General features: G+C 41.6%; 1 protein-coding gene across 2 annotated transcripts; it reads left to right on the top strand.

Annotated features, from left to right (window-relative positions):
* The first annotated feature begins 1587 nt into the window (after nt 1-1587).
* Nucleotides 1588-19471, top strand: LOC129770498 (3'-5' RNA helicase YTHDC2-like). 2 transcript variants are annotated; one of them, XM_055773381.1, is made up of 7 exons: nt 1588-1751; nt 1858-2060; nt 2338-3489; nt 3547-4709; nt 17535-18653; nt 18716-18858; nt 18930-19471. In XM_055773381.1, exons 2-7 carry the CDS (start codon nt 1865-1867, stop codon nt 19033-19035), a joined length of 3879 nt encoding a protein of 1292 aa, XP_055629356.1. In that variant the 5' UTR covers nt 1588-1751; nt 1858-1864; the 3' UTR covers nt 19036-19471. The 2 variants fall into 2 exon arrangements, with proteins under 2 accessions (XP_055629356.1, XP_055629358.1); XM_055773383.1 differs by having other exon boundaries at nt 1588-1755.
* Nucleotides 19472-19617: the final 146 nt, after the last annotated feature.

Genomic DNA, 19617 nt, shown 5'->3' with positions numbered 1-19617 from the left:
CGTTTGCAAAAGCGGAAAGTTTTTTCGATGCCCGTTCTCTGAGTGGGAAGAGGTTGGCTGCCCATCATGCAATCTATATGGATCTACATACTTTTCTCCCGACAACACGCGTACCAAAGCGATTTGCGGATTCATTCATGAAGAGAATGTTCTCTGCTTCAGAAAAGACTCGAAGACAAGGCGTATGAAGCTGTGAAAAGACGATCACTGCATCCTTTAAATGTGCCGAATGTGATACTAACGTGCTCTTCGGGCAACCCGAAGCTATTGTATATTCGCTTATCTCGAAGATACACTGACAGCTATCGATGAAAGAGATTTTCGCTCAATCGTCGATGCGTGTTAGTTAATCAAGCTAGATTGGGCACAAAACTTTCGAAATGACGACCGATGCTTGAAGAAAGGTGAAGGACATTTGAATTTGAACACGTTTTGTTCATAGTTTTGTTCAGGATGTTTGACTTACGCATCCATTCTAACGATGGATGCGTAAGTCAAACATCAAATCAAGTCTTAACGAAGAAAGCAGAATTATACGTAGACTGGAAGAAGCCACCTTGAGCAATAGTTAAGTAGAACTGAAAGCTGCAGAAAACCCCAATATCTTTTAAAAATAACATGAAAAAGCATACAACAAAAATGAATAGCAATGATAACAACACTATACTAATCATACATATCAACACACACAAAATAGACTAAAAAGACGATAAATTTCCGCTCCAATTATACTCCAACGTCATCTGACGAATGGCATACGTTAAAATCCGTTTGCAGTAAAAATAGTTATTAACGTTAATTTTATTTCATAAAAACGTTACCTGTTTTCTGATTTGACACCTTAATGTATGACGTAGTCCTACGTCAAAAAATTGGACAGCGGTAATCAGAAAATGCACAAAAGCGATTGAGCACAATTTGATGAGAGGCATTTTGCCATGTACAAATGAGTTATTTATAATTTTTGGAAAAGGTGAAGCTAACATTTTGCAATATTTCCTCTATTGTCAAAGAATGAACGCTGTGTTTGATTCGCACTGGTATATCAATATTGTCATTCACCGGTGCATAAGTAGAACATCATTGACAGCACGAGTAGGTAAGCACACAAAGGGATAGGACAAATGGATAGGAAATGGGAATGCTTCCAATTTTACTTAATTTTAATTGTTTGCGTATTAGAGAATCATAATGTCTAGCATGTCAAACTAAACTTAGAGAATTTTCGATTCCATTGGTGTATAAACCATAAAAATTCATTCGATGCGAAAGTGGTTTTTAACAATAACTTCATTTCATAAAATAGTGTTCTGTTTTCTGATTTGGCACCATAACTGAAAGCAGTATTATTACGGCGAAAAGAAATCACTATAGGATTCAAATTCCAATTTTTTCATTCATAATGAATGAAAAATTTAAAAAATTAAACAAAATTAGCAAATGCATTTTCATAATTTCACGCTTTTAACTGATATTCTGCTTTTAAGAACCTTGAAATATCCAGCAATGCAACAAACGTCATCACATCTCAGTGAGTGCATGAGTGCTGTTCGAGGAGTGTTCGTGTTTTTTTCTATGCTGCTCACAACAAAATTTTGACAGCGAACAGTGGAAAAAAAATTGGTGGGCTCTCCTTTAGAAAAGGTGAAAAATCGTCATCTGCGTCTCGATTTTAAGCTTTCTCGGAAATTACTGCCCTGGAAAAGGGATTTATTTCGCCATCTGCTGAAACCACTACACTGGCAGCCGAGGTAGGTAAAAACTGTTACAAACCCCAACGATTTGGTAGTCAAATTGATCTTTTTTTGCCGTGTTTCTTCTGTTCGGGGGAACACTTGAAATTCTATCACACCACAGCTTCAACATGGCCGGCCGAGCAAAACCCCACATAAACATCGAGGAAGATGTTCGCATTGCGATTCACTACATGATCGACAAATTCGTGCAGGACGAAAAGCTGAGCGAATTCGACTTTCCGCCTTCGTTTTCTCGGAACCAGCGAGCGTACATCCACGAATACGTTAAGAACAAATCGCTAAAGTCAAGATCCCATGGAAAAGGTGAGTGAACTGTGTGGTGGTCATCTGTTGTACTCGTTTCCTTTTTGGTGCGGTGTTGACAAAGTCAATAACAAGTCTGCATTTATCTTGTGTTCTAACTTTTGCGAATTTGTTTGTTTTGTGTTTATGTTCTTATCGATGCAAAAAAGTGGTTCATGGTGAAACAAAAATAACAGCTGTTACAAAACAAAATAAAACACTTCCCAGATGTTCGATGGTTATAATCATTAACCTACGATAAAGTTCGGGTTTAACATAATCAATTTTCAATCCTCAGGAGATGCACGCTATCTGACGATCTACAAATCGAACATACTTTCGCTGATCCACGATGACGCTAGTCTCGATATGAGTGAGAACTCCCAGAAGTTGATCGAGATGCTTGTCCAGAAGCAGGGTCTGTTCCAAAAAGAGATAGCAGATTCCTACGCTCGACGGAAACTTTTTCCCAGCCTCGCCGCGTACAGTCTGAACCTGGGATCGCCGAATAATATCGTCAAATGTGTCCCTCCGCCAACGGCCTCCAGTCTACAGGTGATTCAGGAGCGCACCCGGCTACCGATAGCACCCTACCGAGAAGCCATATTGAGCTGTCTCAATCAGAATCAGGTGATGATCCTGTCGGGCACCACCGGTTCCGGAAAGACCACACAAGTTCCACAGTACATTCTGGATGCATGTTGCCAGCGAGGGGAACCTTGCCGAATCATTTGCACTCAGCCACGGCGACTGTCTGCCATTACGGTGGCTGATCGGGTCAGCTTCGAGCGGAACGAACCGCTTGGCCAAACGGTTGGCTATCAGATTCGGTTGGAGAGTCGACTGAGTCCTATCACAAACCTGGTGTTCTGTACGAATGGTGTGCTGCTGCGATGTCTGATGGGGAAAAATGCTAACAGTATTTTGAACGACGTGACACACATTATCGTGGATGAAGTCCACGAGCGTGACCAGCACTCGGATTTCCTGTTAATTTCCCTCCGGGAGAAGATTGTTCAACATTCGAATATTAAAGTAATTCTGATGTCTGCAACCATCGAATCAAATATATTCTCGCGCTACTTTAATAACTGTCCATTGATTGAGATTCCTGGCAGGCTGTTTCCCATCGAGAGCTACTATCTAGAGGACATACTATTCCGAATCGATAGCTACAATGCAAAAATCAACGATGTGAAACGACAGTTCAAAACTACCCCAGAACATGCAAGATCGTTGGTTCAAAACCACCGGAGTGAAACGGTAAATACCGCCAACATGGACGACGAAACAATTCTGTTGATGAATGATATTCTCGAGGTGTGCTGGATCGAAAACAGTTCGGATGATTTCAATCACTTCTTCTATCTGGTCGAGGACGAAAATAATCCGATAAACTTCCAACACACAGAGACCAAGATGACGGCCCTCATGATTGCCGCAGCAAAGGGTAAATATTTTGGAAAGCAAGCTTGGAGCGATAATGATAATTCCTTTTTTGTTGCAGGATATGCCTCGGTGGTGAAACGTTTGCTAGATATGGGTGCGGATCCGTTGATTAAGGGTAAGCATAATTTAACCGCCCTCGATTGGTCGGTTAGCTTGAATGGTCCGACTCCATGCACTCAGCTTCTGGAAATGGCAACTTATCCGGCAGTTCAGCAGCAACAAAACCCACATCAACTGCTGCTCCAAGCTCAACCTTTGCCAAGGCAATTGGCACGAGTGCTACTCGATGTATACCATAGTACAGTAAGCGATGAGAAGATCGATCACCGCCTGATCTTCGACATCATCCTGTTTATCGCCACAAAATTGCCTCAGGGAGCGATATTGGTGTTTTTCCCGGGCTATGACGATATTTTGGAGCAGTACGAAATGTTAAATAATCGTTTGAGTGGATTAACTAATTTCCGCATCTACATGCTGCACAGCAACATGCAGACCAACGATCAGAATGCGGTCTTCAAATCGGTCCCACCGGATACCAGGAAGATTATCCTATCGACAAACATTGCCGAGACGTCGATCACGATTGACGATGTGGTTTATGTGATTGACAGTGGCAAGGTAAAGCAGAAACATTACGATTCGGTCACATCAACCACATCTTTGACGGCTACCTGGGTGTCACAGGCTTGTGCAACGCAACGAGCCGGTCGAGCAGGACGAACGCAGCCAGGCGTTTGCTTCCGACTTTACACCCGGCAGCGATACGAGTCGATGGACAAATTCACACTCCCGGAAATTTTACGAGTGCCGTTGACGGAAATATGCCTGCAGACGTCAATAATAGCTAGCCACACCTCTATCATGGAATTCTTGAGCAAAGCCATCCAGCCGCCATCGACGATGAGCATTAAGCAGAGCATAAAGTTGCTGCAGAAGCTGGGTGCCCTGGATGACGATGAAAATCTCACCGAGCTGGGACTGATTCTCGCCGATCTGCCCGTTGACGCGAGGTTTGGCAAAATATTGCTCTATGGAACCTTCCTCAAGTGTATCGATCCGGTGCTGACGATTGTCAGTGCGCTCAGCGTGAATGATCCGTTCGTTCTACCAACCACGGCTGTCGATAAGGATCGGGCGGCCCGGGCGAAACGGGATATGTCCGAAGACTCTTACAGCGATTGTTTGAGTTTGCTGCGGGCGTTCCAGAAGTGGAATGAGGTACGTATTGGCGATTCGTTAAGGCATCTGTTTACGCATGATTAATCAAACTATTTTTGCCTAGAACAAACACTAGTGTTAATCTCCCATTCCAATGGGTTTTCCTTCAGAGCTCTGCTCAACCTTTTTAATTGTAGTTGATACAGTAAACCAGTAATAGTTTCAGACGGTAAATGCTTCCAACTGTGTCTTGATTTTTCTTTTTCGGCGACTTTTCATGTTCTTCATCATCTAAATTATTGCTTCGGAATCGTCTTAACCATGAAATGTCAAGATTAGAAATTTTAATTGACAATCTATCTTCCAGGAAAATGCGCTTCCACAGTTGTGAAAAATCATTTTTGTCTTCTTGAATATTTTACTGATAATTGACTGATAATTGACGTCTGATCAAACGCGACATGGTTTTTAATATTCAGGAGCAAAAAAAAAAAAACAAAAATATGTCGGATATGCATTTTTTTCCATAAAAATTATTTATTCAGATGTAAACGCATCTGAATAAATAATGATCGAAATCACAAAAAATAGTGGTAAAAGTCACCAATGCCAATGCCAATTCACGATTTATCCTGCTAGCGATCAGATGGCAACGGCAGCGAAGCATCTGGAAAGATGGCCTTTCTCAAGACCGACTGTTTAGTTTAGCCTTCGAAATTGGCATTTCTTTAAGGTTAGAGGCGAATGAACTGAGAAATTCGAGAGTCTGAGGAAGTCTCTATAATTTAAAACATCGTCATCATTACAGCAATAAATTCGAACACGCCCAAAATTCACAGAAGCTCTCATTCAGCAAACATTATAAAAATCAATTCGCTTCTGATTACTTCGGATATAATTTTAGAATTCATCGAAATTTTTAAAATAATCTTTTAGTCGAAAAATTCGTAGCCTTGAAAAGGGTTATGATTTTGGCGGTTTTGTAGAAGCAGTTGAAGATGAGCTTATGGGCTTATGATTCGTTCTTGTTCTATTGTTCGAGTACAATACACGAGATTTGTGCCCTCATTGAGTACGAGCCGCACTTAGTAAGCATCACAAATAAGCATGCCGGAAAGGTAAACTAAAGTCCAAGAAGATCTCATCTGCGCTGGAGACATCGAACACAAAGGACCGGAAGAAGATGTTAGGTGTTGTGATAGTGAAAGGTGGCGAGAAGAAGATGACATCGAAGGTTCCTAAGAAGTCAACCGGAAAGAGTCATGTTAAGGAAGTAGAAGCATACGAAAGGGGTGGAAAGTCTGTGGATAAAACTGATATTGCGGCACAGAAGCAGAAGAAATGCTGATGGCAGAAGAAATGAAATGCAAGCGAGAGTTGGTAAATAAAAAGTTCGAAGTTCTCGAGGAGCTGGCGGACCTGGAAGATGATGGTGAATATCTGGACGATACACCAAATTCTCACGGTAAAGTGAAAGGTTGGCTGAAGGATAACGACAGCACGTTCGTTAATGGAAAACACGATTCAGAGCACGAAGGAGAGGATGAGTTAGGAGAAAACGCCAGCGACAGTGAAGAGAGCGATTCTGGCGACAGTGACAGCGAGAGCGACGGAGGATCTGAAGATGAGTCAGAAATGGGAAGTGGTGGAAGAAAACCATGGTATAAAATCCTTCAAATCCGGAAGACTATCAACATTAAAGGATGCGACTAGCAGAACGTCGGGAGCGGGATCTCAGAGTCCTTTACAAAGACGTAAACGACTCACTAAAGACGAGTTAGCAGCGCGTCAGGTCGATCCACATGAATTACCCAAGTTTGGCGGCAATCCCGAAGAATGGCCAATGTTCATCGCGACCTACGAGGATACCACAGAGATGTGTGGATACACCGAAGCCGAGAATATGATCCGCTTAAGGAATTCCTTGAAGGGAGAAGCCTTCTATGCAGTTCGCAGTTTTCTCATGCGCCCGGCGATGGTGGGAAAAGCAAAGCAAGGAAAAGCAATGAATGCTTTAAAGTTGCGGTTCGGAAGACCGGAGACAATCATTGAGTACCTTAAAGACAAGATCGTGTCGTTGCCGGCTATCAAAGGAGAAGCCAGGGATAAGATCGTTGATTTTGCTCTTGAGGTGCAGATTTTGAATGCCACCATAGAAGCTTGTGGAAAAATGGAGTATAGTTCTGACGTAACTCTACTGAAGGAATTGGTGAACAAATTACCACCTCACATTAGGCTCGATTGGGCGAAGTACCGGAAGAACAAATCAAAGGTAAAGCTTTCTACATTCAGCCGATGGATGTGTGGTCTGGCAGAAGACGTAAACGTTGTCTTCGAACCACAGTTCCGGGTAGGAAAACATCAGGAATCTCGAGAGATTCGCAAAGAAATGTACGTGAATATCCATTTAGAAGAGACTGGTAAGGGCGAGCCACAAAAAATCCCTCACAAACCTGTGGCGACGGCTGACTCATCAACGAGCGCAGCAGCGGATAAAAACATAAGTTGTTTGGTGTGTAAAGATGGTTGTACGAACGTCGGGAAATGCAAAAGATTCCTGGAGTTATCGTTTGAGGCGAAGTGGGGGAGCATCCGGGGATTACATCTATGTTTTAGGTTTCTACAGTGTCATAAAGGAGGCTGTGATGCTGTGTGTGGAAGAAACGGATGCTCCTTTAGACATCACGCGCTGTTGCACAAGGATCTCAACATTACGGTTGCTGTGGAAGAGTCCGGAAATGACACTGCACGTCGAATGCAAAACGAGGAGCGCAACATTCATACTCATCTATCCGGCAGTGGTTCAGGTACTTTCCGCTATATACCCGTGACGCTTCATGGAAATAACAAGCAGGTGGAATGCTTTGCTTTCCTTGACGATGAATCGGAGCTGACTCTCGTTGACGAAGAACTAGTTAAAGAGTTGCAAATTTCTAGAGACCGGCGCCCACTTTGTCTCAAATGGACAGGAGGCACACATCGATTCGAGTCGAATCCGCATAGTGTAAATATTGAGATCTCTGGTCGGGAAGGCAAAGGTATCGGCTTCAAGACGTCAAGACGGTCAAAGAGCTTCAGTTACCTTGTCAGTCGCTGGACATGAACTGCCTTGAGGTCGAGTTTAGCAATTTACGGAATCTTCCTGTCGATTCTTACTCAGACGTCCATCCCCGAATCCTGATTGGCCTCAAACACGCCAACATAATTCTGGTGCACGAAAGTCATGAAGGTAATCTGAGTGAACCCATCGCGGTGGAAACGAACCTTGGCTGGGTGGTTTATGGTGTTCGATCAACGGAGGATGTCATGAATAGTAGTCACACCTACCACACCAGCATGTGCCGGATGATGCAAAACTTTATTAAATATTGAAGAAATCTTTTTCGGTGGACAGTGTAATCATCAAGCAGGAACGCACATTGTTATCCAGAGAAGACGAACAACCTGTGGCGCCTCTCGAATCTTGTACATACTGCAACGGCGAACGATTTGAAACCGGATTACTATGGCGATCCGATGGTGCCCGTCTACCGAACAACGGGTCAATAGTAGATCGGCATTTCAAATGCTTGGAAAAGCGCATGGAATCAACAGACAGACAGATCAGGTGGATGCCAGACGCATTAGGCAAAGGTACAGATAAGCGGGGGGGTTGGTGGTGGTAGTGTTACGCCCTTCAGGCTAAGCCCACTTTAACATCCAAATGCCTACCCAAACCTCGTTCAGACTCTGACCTGGTTTGAGTTCAATGGATGGAAATGGTGTAAAAGGAAACCATGGCAACCATTGTTTTAATGAAATAACAAATAGTAGGCATAGTTAAAAAAAAATAAAAATTTAGAGAGTTGGAAAAGAAACAAGCAAGTGTGCAGTTCGGGAAAAATTAAAGACTTAAATGCAATTAGGAAGTTCCAATGATTGCCAGGTTGGATTAGCTTACTTACATACTTTAAAAATACTCTAACATTCGATATTTCAAACTTACACCCCAGTACAGACACAGAAATGATGTGATGCAAAAATACAGAAGCACTCTCCACTAGGAGGCATGCAAATCGACGCGGTGCATCCAGCGACCAAAATTGCCCAACTGTGTGCGATATCTATCATACATTCTTCCTTTGCATCGAGCAGCTGTGTCTTTTTTTAATTTTCTTTCGTCAAATGACACGCCTTGAATGTACAGTAGAATCTCGGTTATCCGCAGAATAGTCTGGCAAGGAATGAAGTAATTCGCGGATAACGCAATAATGGACTAAAAATGAGATGCAAACACGAAAAAATATTCCGGTATGAAAACTATATTTTATCAATACAAATATCCTAAACTATAAGGTCACGGTCAGATAATGTGAAAACCATGACCAGAACAAAAGAGAATGAGCCTTCCACTCACTGACAAATCTATATACAGGCAACCCTTTTTTTGTGCGAGGGATAGGGACCGTGCAAAACTTCACCAGTAGCTTTAAAAACCGTGTTCGGGACACCTTTTAAAAAAAATTTTTTTTGTGCGGTAGATAGGGACCGCATAAAAAAATGTTTCCCCACAAGAAAATAACTCAAATCCATGTATATAAACCATCGAAAAAAACTAAATGGACGATAACATCGTCAAATATGCTTTTTTTCATACACCGCACAAAAAAAACAGCACCAGAACATAAAATCGCACAAAAAAACGGTTTTACTGTATATCATACCCAAGAGAAATTTAAGTTGTTCTTGTGGTAAATGTTGAACCCAATCAGTCCAGTAAAATGCGTCTTCCTCATTTGCTGAGTACACCGGTATATTCTGAACTATGATCTATTTTACATTCAGTTGACGGTACCTGAAGCACCGGGTAGTCATGACCAGTGTTGCTACATTTAAATCTGTACCAGAGGGGTTAAAAATCTTTCTCATCTGTACTTTTTGTTCGAAAAATGTGTACCATCGAAAATATTCGTTGTGGAAAAAATATATTTTATTAGAATGAAAAAAAACTCATTTATTTACTTCAAATACTACATTTACATTTGTAAGTCATTCGAGTGTTTGATGATGCTTATACAAAACCACTATGTTTAACCAAATTTTTTTGTCTCAAAATAGTGTTCATCTTACCGTTGCTGAGCCGATTTCGAAAAAAAAATTCGATTTCGAAATGCCTCCAACACAATATCCTTATGAAACTGAACAATTATTGCATTAAAAATTATAAATCAGCATCACCAAGCAATACTGCGGCGTAAAAGTCATTATGTACCTTAATGTTGCTTTCTTTTTTTTTCTTTTATTAAATTCGTTTATTTTTACAGGCTCAGTTACATAAGTTTAAAGGAGCCGAATTCTTAATTATATTTTTATTACTATACATAAACATTTTCTAAATCTAAGGTAAGTAAGGTAGAAAACCGATTACTCGCGGTCTACTCGAGTTTAGTAGGGTGACATATTTGTTCAGGAAAAGGATGGGATATAAGGAAATTGTTACAATAATGATAATCTCGCACACTCAATTCTTAAATCTATTCGTATATCTATTGTGTATTTACATTTCAACTTATTCTACTGTTTGTAACAAGGGGACCAATTGCACGCAAAGGATATAAGGATATAAGGATAATCACACACGAACATCGATAGCTTTAAGGAAAATATAGATTTGGGACATGTAATCAAGGTCTAACCGAGCCAACACATCTCTCACCGGCACATTGGGCTGTCTTACTCTAGCACTGAGGGAGTTTTCTAAATTCGATCTGGCGACAAGATACAACTCGCACGACCAAACAACGTGCTCGATGTCGTGGTAACCGTGGCCACAAACACAAAGATTGCTGTCGGCAAGATTAATACGAAAAAGTAGCGCGTCTAACGAACAGTGGTTGGACATGAGTCGGGAGAAGGTGCGAATAAAGTCTCGACTCAAGTCCAGACTTTTGAACCATGGTTTGAAGCTAACCTTAGGGATAATTGAGTGGAACCACCGGCCCAATTCATCTTTGTTCCATTTGCGTTGCCAATTAGCGATGGTATTTTTACGGACTAAAGAATAAAATTCATTGAAGGCGATTTGACGCTGATAAATTTCGCCTTCAATTGCACCTACCTTTGCTAATGAGTCAGCCCTCTCATTACCCGGAATTGAGCAATGTGAAGGGACCCAGACAAAGGTAATGACATAACAGCGTCTGGATAAAGCACTCAAAATTTCTCGTATTCTCTCAAGGAAGTACGGCGATTGCTTTTCCGGCCTCACTGAACGGATAGCTTCGACAGAGCTCAGACTATCCGTTACAATGTAATAGTGTTCAACAGGTCGTGAGGCGACGCTGTCCAGCGCCCAGTGTATTGCTGCCAATTCAGCAATATACACTGAGCAAGGATACTGAAGACTGTGTGAGGTGCTAAAAAATACGTTGAATACTCCAAATCCTGTGGACTCATTCATAGAGGACCCATCAGTAAAGTACATATTATCGCAATTGATACGCCCATACTTTGTATTAAAGATCGTAGGAACGATCCCCGATAGAAGATAATCTGGAATTCCATGGATTTTCTCCTTCATGAACAGATCAAAATGTACAGAGGAATTGATGTAGTCAGGAAAACAAACACGGTTGGGAATATACGAAGAAGGAACAACCTGCATGGAGATGAATTCATGATATGAACTCATGAATCCAGAGTGAAAATTTAGCTCGATCAGTTGCTCAAAATTTCCGATCACCAATGGGTTCATAACCTTACACCGGATGAGGAACCGAAGAGATAATAAATTGAAGCGATCTTTTAGTGGGAGTACGCCTGCCAAAACCTCGAGACTCATGGTATGCGTTGAGGGCATACATCCCAACGCAATACGGAGACAAAGATACTGAATTCGCTCGAGTTTAATGAGGTGTGTTTTGGCAGCTGATTGAAAACAGAAACTGCCATACTCAATCACTGAGAGAATAGTTGTTCGATACAACATTATAAGATCTTCGGGGTGGGCTCCGCACCATGTGCCGGTAATTGCACGGAGAAAGTTTATTCTTTGTTGGCATTTTTTACTCAGATACCTAATATGGGCCCCCCAAGTACATTTGGAGTCGAACCAGACCCCAAGATACTTGAATGACATAGCATGAGTGATCGGTTTACCCAAAAGTTGAAGCTTTGGTTTTGCTGGTCTATGCTTCCTAGAAAAAACCACCATCTCTGTTTTCTCCGTGGAGAATTCGATCCCTAGCCCAATGGCCCAGGTTGAAAAATTGTTCAAAGTATCTTGTAAGGGTTCTTGCAGGTCGGATTTGTTTGATCCTACGACAGACACCACTCCATCATCTGCAAGTTGTCTTAGGCTGCAATTTTGTGTAAGACAATTGTCAATGTCGCTTACATAGAAGTTGTACAAAAGAGGGCTTAAACATGAGCCCTGGGGGAGTCCCATGTAGGAGACCCGGCTTACTGTCGAATCTCCATGAGAAAAGTTCAAATGTTTCTCACAAAGCAAGTTATATAACATATTATTCAATAGAGGCGGCAGTCCCCGAGAGTGTAATTTGTCTGACAAAACCTCTATTGAAACAGAATCAAAGGCCCCCTTTATGTCCAAGAATACTGAAGCCATTTGTTTTTTTTTCGGCGTAAGCCATTTGAATTTCTGAAGAAAGCAACGCAAGACAATCATTCGTCCCCTTGCCCCTGCGGAACCCATATTGTGTATCTGAGAGTAGGCCATTCGTTTCAACCCATCGATCAAGGCGAAACAAGATAATTTTCTCCAACAATTTCCGTATACAAGACAGCATTGCTATTGGGCGGTTCAACAAGCGATGTTTCGCCACATCAGGGAGATTTTTCAGCAAGTTGAACTTAATTCTATCCGATCCTGGAGCAGAATTGTTACATGAAAGGAGAGCAAGAGAGAATTCTACCATCGAAAACTCGGAATCAAGATCGCACCTATCTTGTGGTATATCTCGAACAATTTTCTGCACGGGAGCGGAATCGGGACAAACCTTCCGTGCAAAATTAAAAATCCATCGATGTGAATATTCTTCGCTTTCATTCGTTGAAGAGCGATTTCTCATGTTTCGAGCCACTTTCCATAATTTTTTCATTGACGTTTCTCGTGACAAACCTCCCACGAAATTTCGCCAATAAGCACGTTTTTTCCCTTTGATCAAATTTTTGAACTGATTCTCAAGGGCTAAATACGTTTGAAAATTTTCAGGGGTTCCACGTTTCCGAAAAGCTTTAAATGCATTCGATTTTTCTACATAAAGCTTGGAACATTGGCTATCCCACCATAGATTGGGAGGCCTTCGGCAAATGGTGGAACCTGGGATGGGTTTCGTTTGAGCGCGAACTGCGCTGTCATAGATCAAACGAGAAAGGAAGTTATACTCCTCCAATGGAGGTAAACCATCTCTGGGATTGATGGCTAGAGCAATCGCGTCCGCATATTTTTTCCAGTCAATGTGTCTTGTGAGGTCATATGCCATGTTTATAGATTCAGAAGAATTCGACCCAGTGGTGATGGAAATTTTGATTGGCAAGTGATCACTACCGTTGGGATCCTGTATTACATTCCACTTGCAATCTAACGATAGTGAGTTCGAGCAAAGCGAGAGGTCAAGAGCACTTGGCTTAGCAGGTGGTTTAGGTACACGTGTTGTTTCCCCAGTATTCAAAATGGTCATATTGAAGCTGTTACAAAGGTCATATATCAACGATGAACGGTTGTCATCGTTCTGTTCCCCCCAGGCGGTTCCGTGAGAATTGAAGTCTCCCAAGATCAACCGTGGCTCAGGAAAGAGTGAGCACATGTCAGCAAGTTGCTTGCGGCTAACCGCAGCTCTCGGAGGCCAATACAAGCTGACAATACAGAGGTCTTTGCCTCTGATGTTTGCATGACAAGCAACAGCTTCGATCCCACCAATAGGTGGAAGATCAATTCGGAAAAATGAGTGGCACTTATTGATCCCCAATAGCACCCCTCCGTATCTGTCATATCGGTCCAAGCGTATAATATTAAAATCGTGGAAAGAGAGATCATCTCGCGAAGAAAGCCAAGTTTCGGACAGAGCAAAAACATCACAATTGAACTTATGAATTAAAAATGAATGTATCCAATTTAGGGATAAGACTACGACAATTCCACTGTAAAACAGTGATATCTCCGACCTCTCTATTTAAATTAGACATCAAGAGAGATAATCATTGCAAGGAGGGGCCATGTTAGCATTAATTGCTGCAAAATTGTCTTTAATACTGGAAGCATTGCGGTGACAATGGTTCTGATGGAGTCGGAAACATTAAAACACGTGAAAATTTGATCCACAAGGTCGGACGACTTTATGAATCCCGATTGGGAAGTTGAACTTGACGGAAAAACAGGGACATTTGGGGTTTTTGATGTTCCCTCGAATGCTGGGTCGATCGATGGTGAACCATTCCCACGGAAGACAGGAGGAACCTGATTTTGCTTGTCCGCTGCACTCGTTTTTTAGGCAAACTAACTGGGGGTATCACCGGAGGGACTTGTCCTTGAACGTTGGGAGTGGTCACATTTTTGCGCCGGGGATTCCCTTGAGAAATAGGCGGCGTGCCCCCGTTAGCTGTATCCGCTTCCATTTCGTCAACTGGCAACGTGGCGTAAACATTATGTGTGTTGATTGGTTGTTGTTGTTGAGCCAGTGGAGAAGCGCCCTTCAAAATTTCCGCGAAAGTGCGTTTAGAGCGTTCCCTCAAAGAGCGCTTCTGTTTCTCCCAGCGACTCTTCTATGCTTCACAAGCTGAGAGCACGTGTGGGGTTCCCCCGCAATATGGACACTTTTTTACCGTCGCACTGCAGGCTTCGCCCACATGTTGCTCTCCGCAAGTGGCACAGCGTTCTTTATTGGCACAATAAGCAGCCGTATGACCAACTGACTTGCACTTTTGACAAATCATTGGCTTCGGAATAAAAAGTCGCACGGCTAACCTCAATTTCTCTACCATCACGTAGTCCGGGAGAGCTGAACCAGCGAAGGTGACTCGAAACGAGTCGGACGGCGTAAATTTGGTTTCACCCCCTTCATGGGAGACTGTTCCGAGCTGGCGGCAACCCAAGATCTTAACAGTCATCGAGGGCCGTTTCTTAAAACGGCCAGTACCTTCACTCGTAATGTATTCGCACGTCAGACCCGTTTCGGTTATCACACCCTCAATTTCAACTACGTGAGAGGGAATGTAAACCCGATACTCAATTGTAAAATGCTGGTCGACAACAATCTTGTTTGCGTCCTTTCGATCAGTCACGACAACTCGCAATTTGTTTGGTCTAACCTTCGAAATTTCCGACACGGAGTTATACCTTGCCAGATCTTTCGCGATCTGCATGACTTTCAAAGCTTTTCCATTTGGTTTGGGCCGAAAGAAAACAACCCATGGGCAGGTTCCAGATGCATCTTCTGGATAGACCTTGACACGGGGGGAGGACGTAACAGAGGGGGAAGACGAGGTAACAGAGGGGGAAGACGAGGACAAGGATTGAGTGGGAAGGGAGATGTTCCAATGTGGAAGAAATCTGATCATTCCTAGTTTAACTCTCAACATAAGCAACCCTCGTTGCCATCGTGACGGTGTACGTGGTTAGCGTTGTCATGGACTCTGATGCACATAAACATTACTAATGGAACATGTTGGAAATAATAGTTGAGGGAAATGAGAGAAAATAAAGTGAGTTCATATCCAAGTGTAAAGTACGCGTTTTATTCCGTATAAGTGAAAAGGCCATTTATTTCCGATTCCCTCTGGTGTTGCTGTGGACGTGCCCTTGCACAATTCCTCTAGAAGAGCAGGAAGTGATCCTTATTACTTCAGCTCTCTCAGCATTGACCAGAATTTTTGAGAAGACTTTACAGTCCATAGCTCGTTCCCCCGGTCGGAACAGGAGACAACATGGGGAGTAGGCGAATGTAAGGATTGAGTGGTAGCGGGGATAACAGAAAGGGAACCCGAAGTCGAAGGTAGGGTGGGAGCGTCAAGAGGTGAAGAGGAGAGATTTGCGATTTTTTTATGAGGGGGCTTATTAGCATGAGCTGATTCGTCCCCAGAAGAAACATCTTGCGATTTAGGAACACGTTTAAGTGTTTTCCCTTTTTTACCTGATGGGGGGGATTCATTGACCCCCCACCTTCTGCCATTATAAATGGCACTTAAATTCTATTTTTTTTAAATATTTCACAATAATAAAATAAAAAATTATACTATTTCAAGAAAAAAATAAAATAAAATATAATATTTATATATATTTTCTCTAAATGTATTTTTATGCGTATGCGCACCCCGCGCAGATAATATTCGACTCGTTCTGCACCGTCCAGTTGATCACGTGTTGGCGTCTATTGTTACACTATTGTTGCTTTCTTCAAATGTAAGAAATTTCACACGCGAAAAAAAATCTGTACCAATCTGTACTTTTTGACGGAAATCTGTACTCTGTACCGTACAGAATCTGTACCAAAAATAACGAAAAAATCTGTACACTTCCAGATAAATCTGTACGAGTGGCAACACTGGTCATGACAGACCATGTAGCTGAAATAACTTCCATTTTCATTAGTTTTAGAGTTGGATTAGTTGGATACCTATATGGATAAGACTCTTACAAAGTCTCAAAACGACAACTTCTAAGCCACTCATATCCTACTAAAAAGTGATCGTAGGCTATTGACGAATTTACGCAAAGCTGAATCAGCTCATGCGACACCTACATTAGAGCTCAGAACCACAAAAGTGAGGGTGTTTGTTTATTTTACGCATTGAACAGCGCGATTCGGCCGTGATTATTTTCATTAATCTCTATTTACAATCATTTTAGCCATTGAATGTCATCAATAAATGGTAAGAAAACTATATTTTTGTCTATTTACAATGGTCTCAACATGCGATGTGACCAAAGTCATAGATAATCTTCGAAATGTTTATGTTTGATAGTGAATTTTGGTTATGAGTACTAACTTCCGGACATTTTCCAGAAGCTCAAACTGTGAATAATGGCGATGCAATCAATATCATACCAAGTTGGTTGATAGAATTGATTATGCAGGGGCCTCCTTTCGGCCAATACGAGAAGGATCTGCAATATTTGAAGCGCAACAGATGCCACCCATCATTTGCCTAGTGAAGAAATGTAAATTATAACACTTGTACCGAATTATTCGTCATATGTTATGACTAAATCAATGTAAAATGATGATTTTCTAACCTTTTCAGCTTAGAAAGAATACTTAAATCCGGGAAATTTCCATACCATACTCCATACCAAAAAAAAAACAAAACATCATCATTTTACTCGCTGCGCCATCTCGTTGCAATTCTAACGTAAACTCGTCAATTGTGATCCATGAAAATTCATTTGGAAAAAATAGAGTTCACACAATAAAAAAATACATGCGGTGGAAAAATTCAATATATTGAGGCAGAGTTATAAATACAGTAATCGTTCACTAATTGGTCCTGGTTTAACTGGTCTGGTTTTTAATTGGGTGTACGTTAACTTGTCTTGTACCAGTTAAAAAGCAGAATTTCGTAAACAATCGACGCCATATTCAAATGGAAGATTTGCTGTGAGGCGTATTCGAATGTAATTTCATTCAATTGTTATGAAAATTGACATTATTTTCACATGACAAAAACATTGATTAAATTACAGAAAAATAATTTCCTCAAATTTTATTTCATACCTGTTGTCGCACTCAATGCGAATCTTCTATTGGAATCCTTTTGTTTATTACAATTATCTAAAATTATACTTGAATCGATCAAGAGTATTCAAACCGCATGTGAAGTTACATTACATTTTGTATCAGTATGAGAAGACAGGTATGCTGAATCTATTCTTCCTCTCCACAATTTCAGATCAAACCTTCGATGAAGGAACGCCAGTTTTGCAACCGTCACTTCCTGAATTCGGGCACAATGGACACCATTGCCAGCTTGCGGAGTAAAATCCTCGGCCATCTGCGGTCCATTGGTCTGGTGAGGAGCTACGGAGCGGGTAGCATTCAGGACTTGAACCAGTACTCGGACAACTGGGCGGTGGTGAAGGCGTGCCTCGTGTCCGGTCTGTATCCGAACGTTTGTCGGGTGGACAAGGAATACGCGACGATAAAGACACGAATTGACAAGAAAATTAGTCCCCATCCGAGCTCGGTGATAAGAGAAAAATCGCTGAAGAAAAATAAGGAGAGTATTTTGACCCTTCCCTCGGAGTGGATCGTTTTTGAGGAGAAGACGCGGGCTGGACCACACTGCCTGATCAAGTGCAATACGGTCGTTTCACCGGTAACAATTGCGATATTCTCTGGGCCACTGTTTCTGGAAGAGGAAGAATCGTTAATTCCTTGGAAGGAACTGGACAAAACGAATTCGGCAAATAAAGAGCATGACATGTCCGACAAAAGTAAACTCGTTCTCGATGATTGGATTAATTTTGCTGTGGAGAGTGATTTTGGCACAACGATGATCCACTTCCGGCATAAGCTGAGTGCGCTCTTCTTGAAGTTTGTCAGCAATCCAAGAGCATATCAGCCAAGCGCGAATGACCAGTACCTGTTGAATACCGTAGCCAAGTTGCTAGAAGAGGAAGATCGCCACCACGGATTTGCCGGTCACACCAACATTGGTCAGAGACCACGACCTGTGATACAGAACCACCTGAACCTGAGCCTGAATAGTGGAGCGACAAATTCGTGTAACTACTCATCCAACGACTTCAAGTTAACGTCAAGTCATAATAACAACAACAACAACAACAACAACAACAACAATAGCAACACTAACAACAAGCAGAATAACCGAAACCACAATAATCATGGTGGCAATGGCAAACAGCACAACAACAAAAAGAACGAAAACAAACAAAAGTTCTTCATTGTGCACGCTGCATCCGAGGAACAGGTTCAGCAAGCTGCAGATAATCCGGATGGTTGGAGTTTCACGGAATCGCTGCAGCCCAAGCTTACCAAGTTGTTAAAGGTATACTTTTGCAAAAGGCATTCAATCGGCCCTCATTCTAATACGCTTTTCTAAACCTCTAGAAACCATCCAACCTCAGCATTATCCTGTTTTTCCACATATCAGAGAGTAAATGCTTCTTCGGGGCAGCCCGTCTAACACTGGTAGCTAATAGTACCCATTTGAATCTGTTCTCCCGAAGTACCGTCACCTTTGACACGTTAAGGTAACTCTTGAATATTGTCCTATAGTTTTTGAGCAATAGTGCTAATTTTCTTTTCTTTTTTTCTTTTACAGTAATTTCGAGAAAAGTTTCATGCGGGGCAGAGTTCTCGATCAGTATCTTGACGGCGAAGAGTTGTCCCCCTCATCCGGGAACGAGTTGTTAAGTTTTTTCAAGTAAATCTTGAATCTGAGGAAAAGTTGCAATGATATTCGTATTTGACACAAACCTTCTTTTACACACACATATACACTTTCACACAAACACAGGACACATACACAATTTTACAACAGAAAATATGAACATTCTCATACAAAGTGAAGGGAAAAAGGAAAAACAAAAAAAATATAGCGGCACTCTAGTTTGAGTTATTGTATCTCGTCATAGATGACCGAAAAAATGAAAACTGGTTTACATTCGATTCAATAGAATAAATAGAAACCACGTAGCCATTCAAGACACGATACTGCAATTCTAAACTAAACAAAAAAAAACTAACTTTGATATAAATATATATAAAAAACAAAAGCAGCGAATGTACTATTTAATTTAAATTAAATTATATAAAAAAAGAAATCTTTTAAGGTTATCAATGTGAAGGAATAATAAGTTAAACATGGTGAGTTCCATTCTGTCTCGTGTGAAAGAAATTCCTCTGGTGCAGCTTCTCATTTGAATATTTTAAGCCGGCATCCAACCGTTTTACATCAATGACGTGTCAAAAAGTGCCGTCTTCTATTCGATAACCAACAGTATGGCACC

The sequence above is a fragment of the Toxorhynchites rutilus genome, chromosome 2 (assembly GCF_029784135.1).
Source record: "Toxorhynchites rutilus septentrionalis strain SRP chromosome 2, ASM2978413v1, whole genome shotgun sequence".
In the NCBI taxonomy this organism is placed as follows: Eukaryota; Metazoa; Arthropoda; class Insecta; order Diptera; family Culicidae; genus Toxorhynchites; species Toxorhynchites rutilus.
The sequence above is the reverse complement of the archived record's forward strand: the minus strand, read 5'-3'. Positions and strand labels throughout refer to the sequence as shown.

Bases quoted from the DNA above. Each gene is read 5' to 3' on its own strand.
- LOC129770498 (XM_055773381.1), top strand. From the start codon at position 1,865: ATGGCCGGCCGAGCAAAACCCCACATAAACATCGAGGAAGATGTTCGC. The intron at 18,654-18,715 runs GTATACTTTTGC...CTAAACCTCTAG, and splicing joins AGCTTACCAAGTTGTTAAAG to AAACCATCCAACCTCAGCAT. The intron at 18,859-18,929 runs GTAACTCTTGAA...TTTCTTTTACAG, and splicing joins GTCACCTTTGACACGTTAAG to TAATTTCGAGAAAAGTTTCA.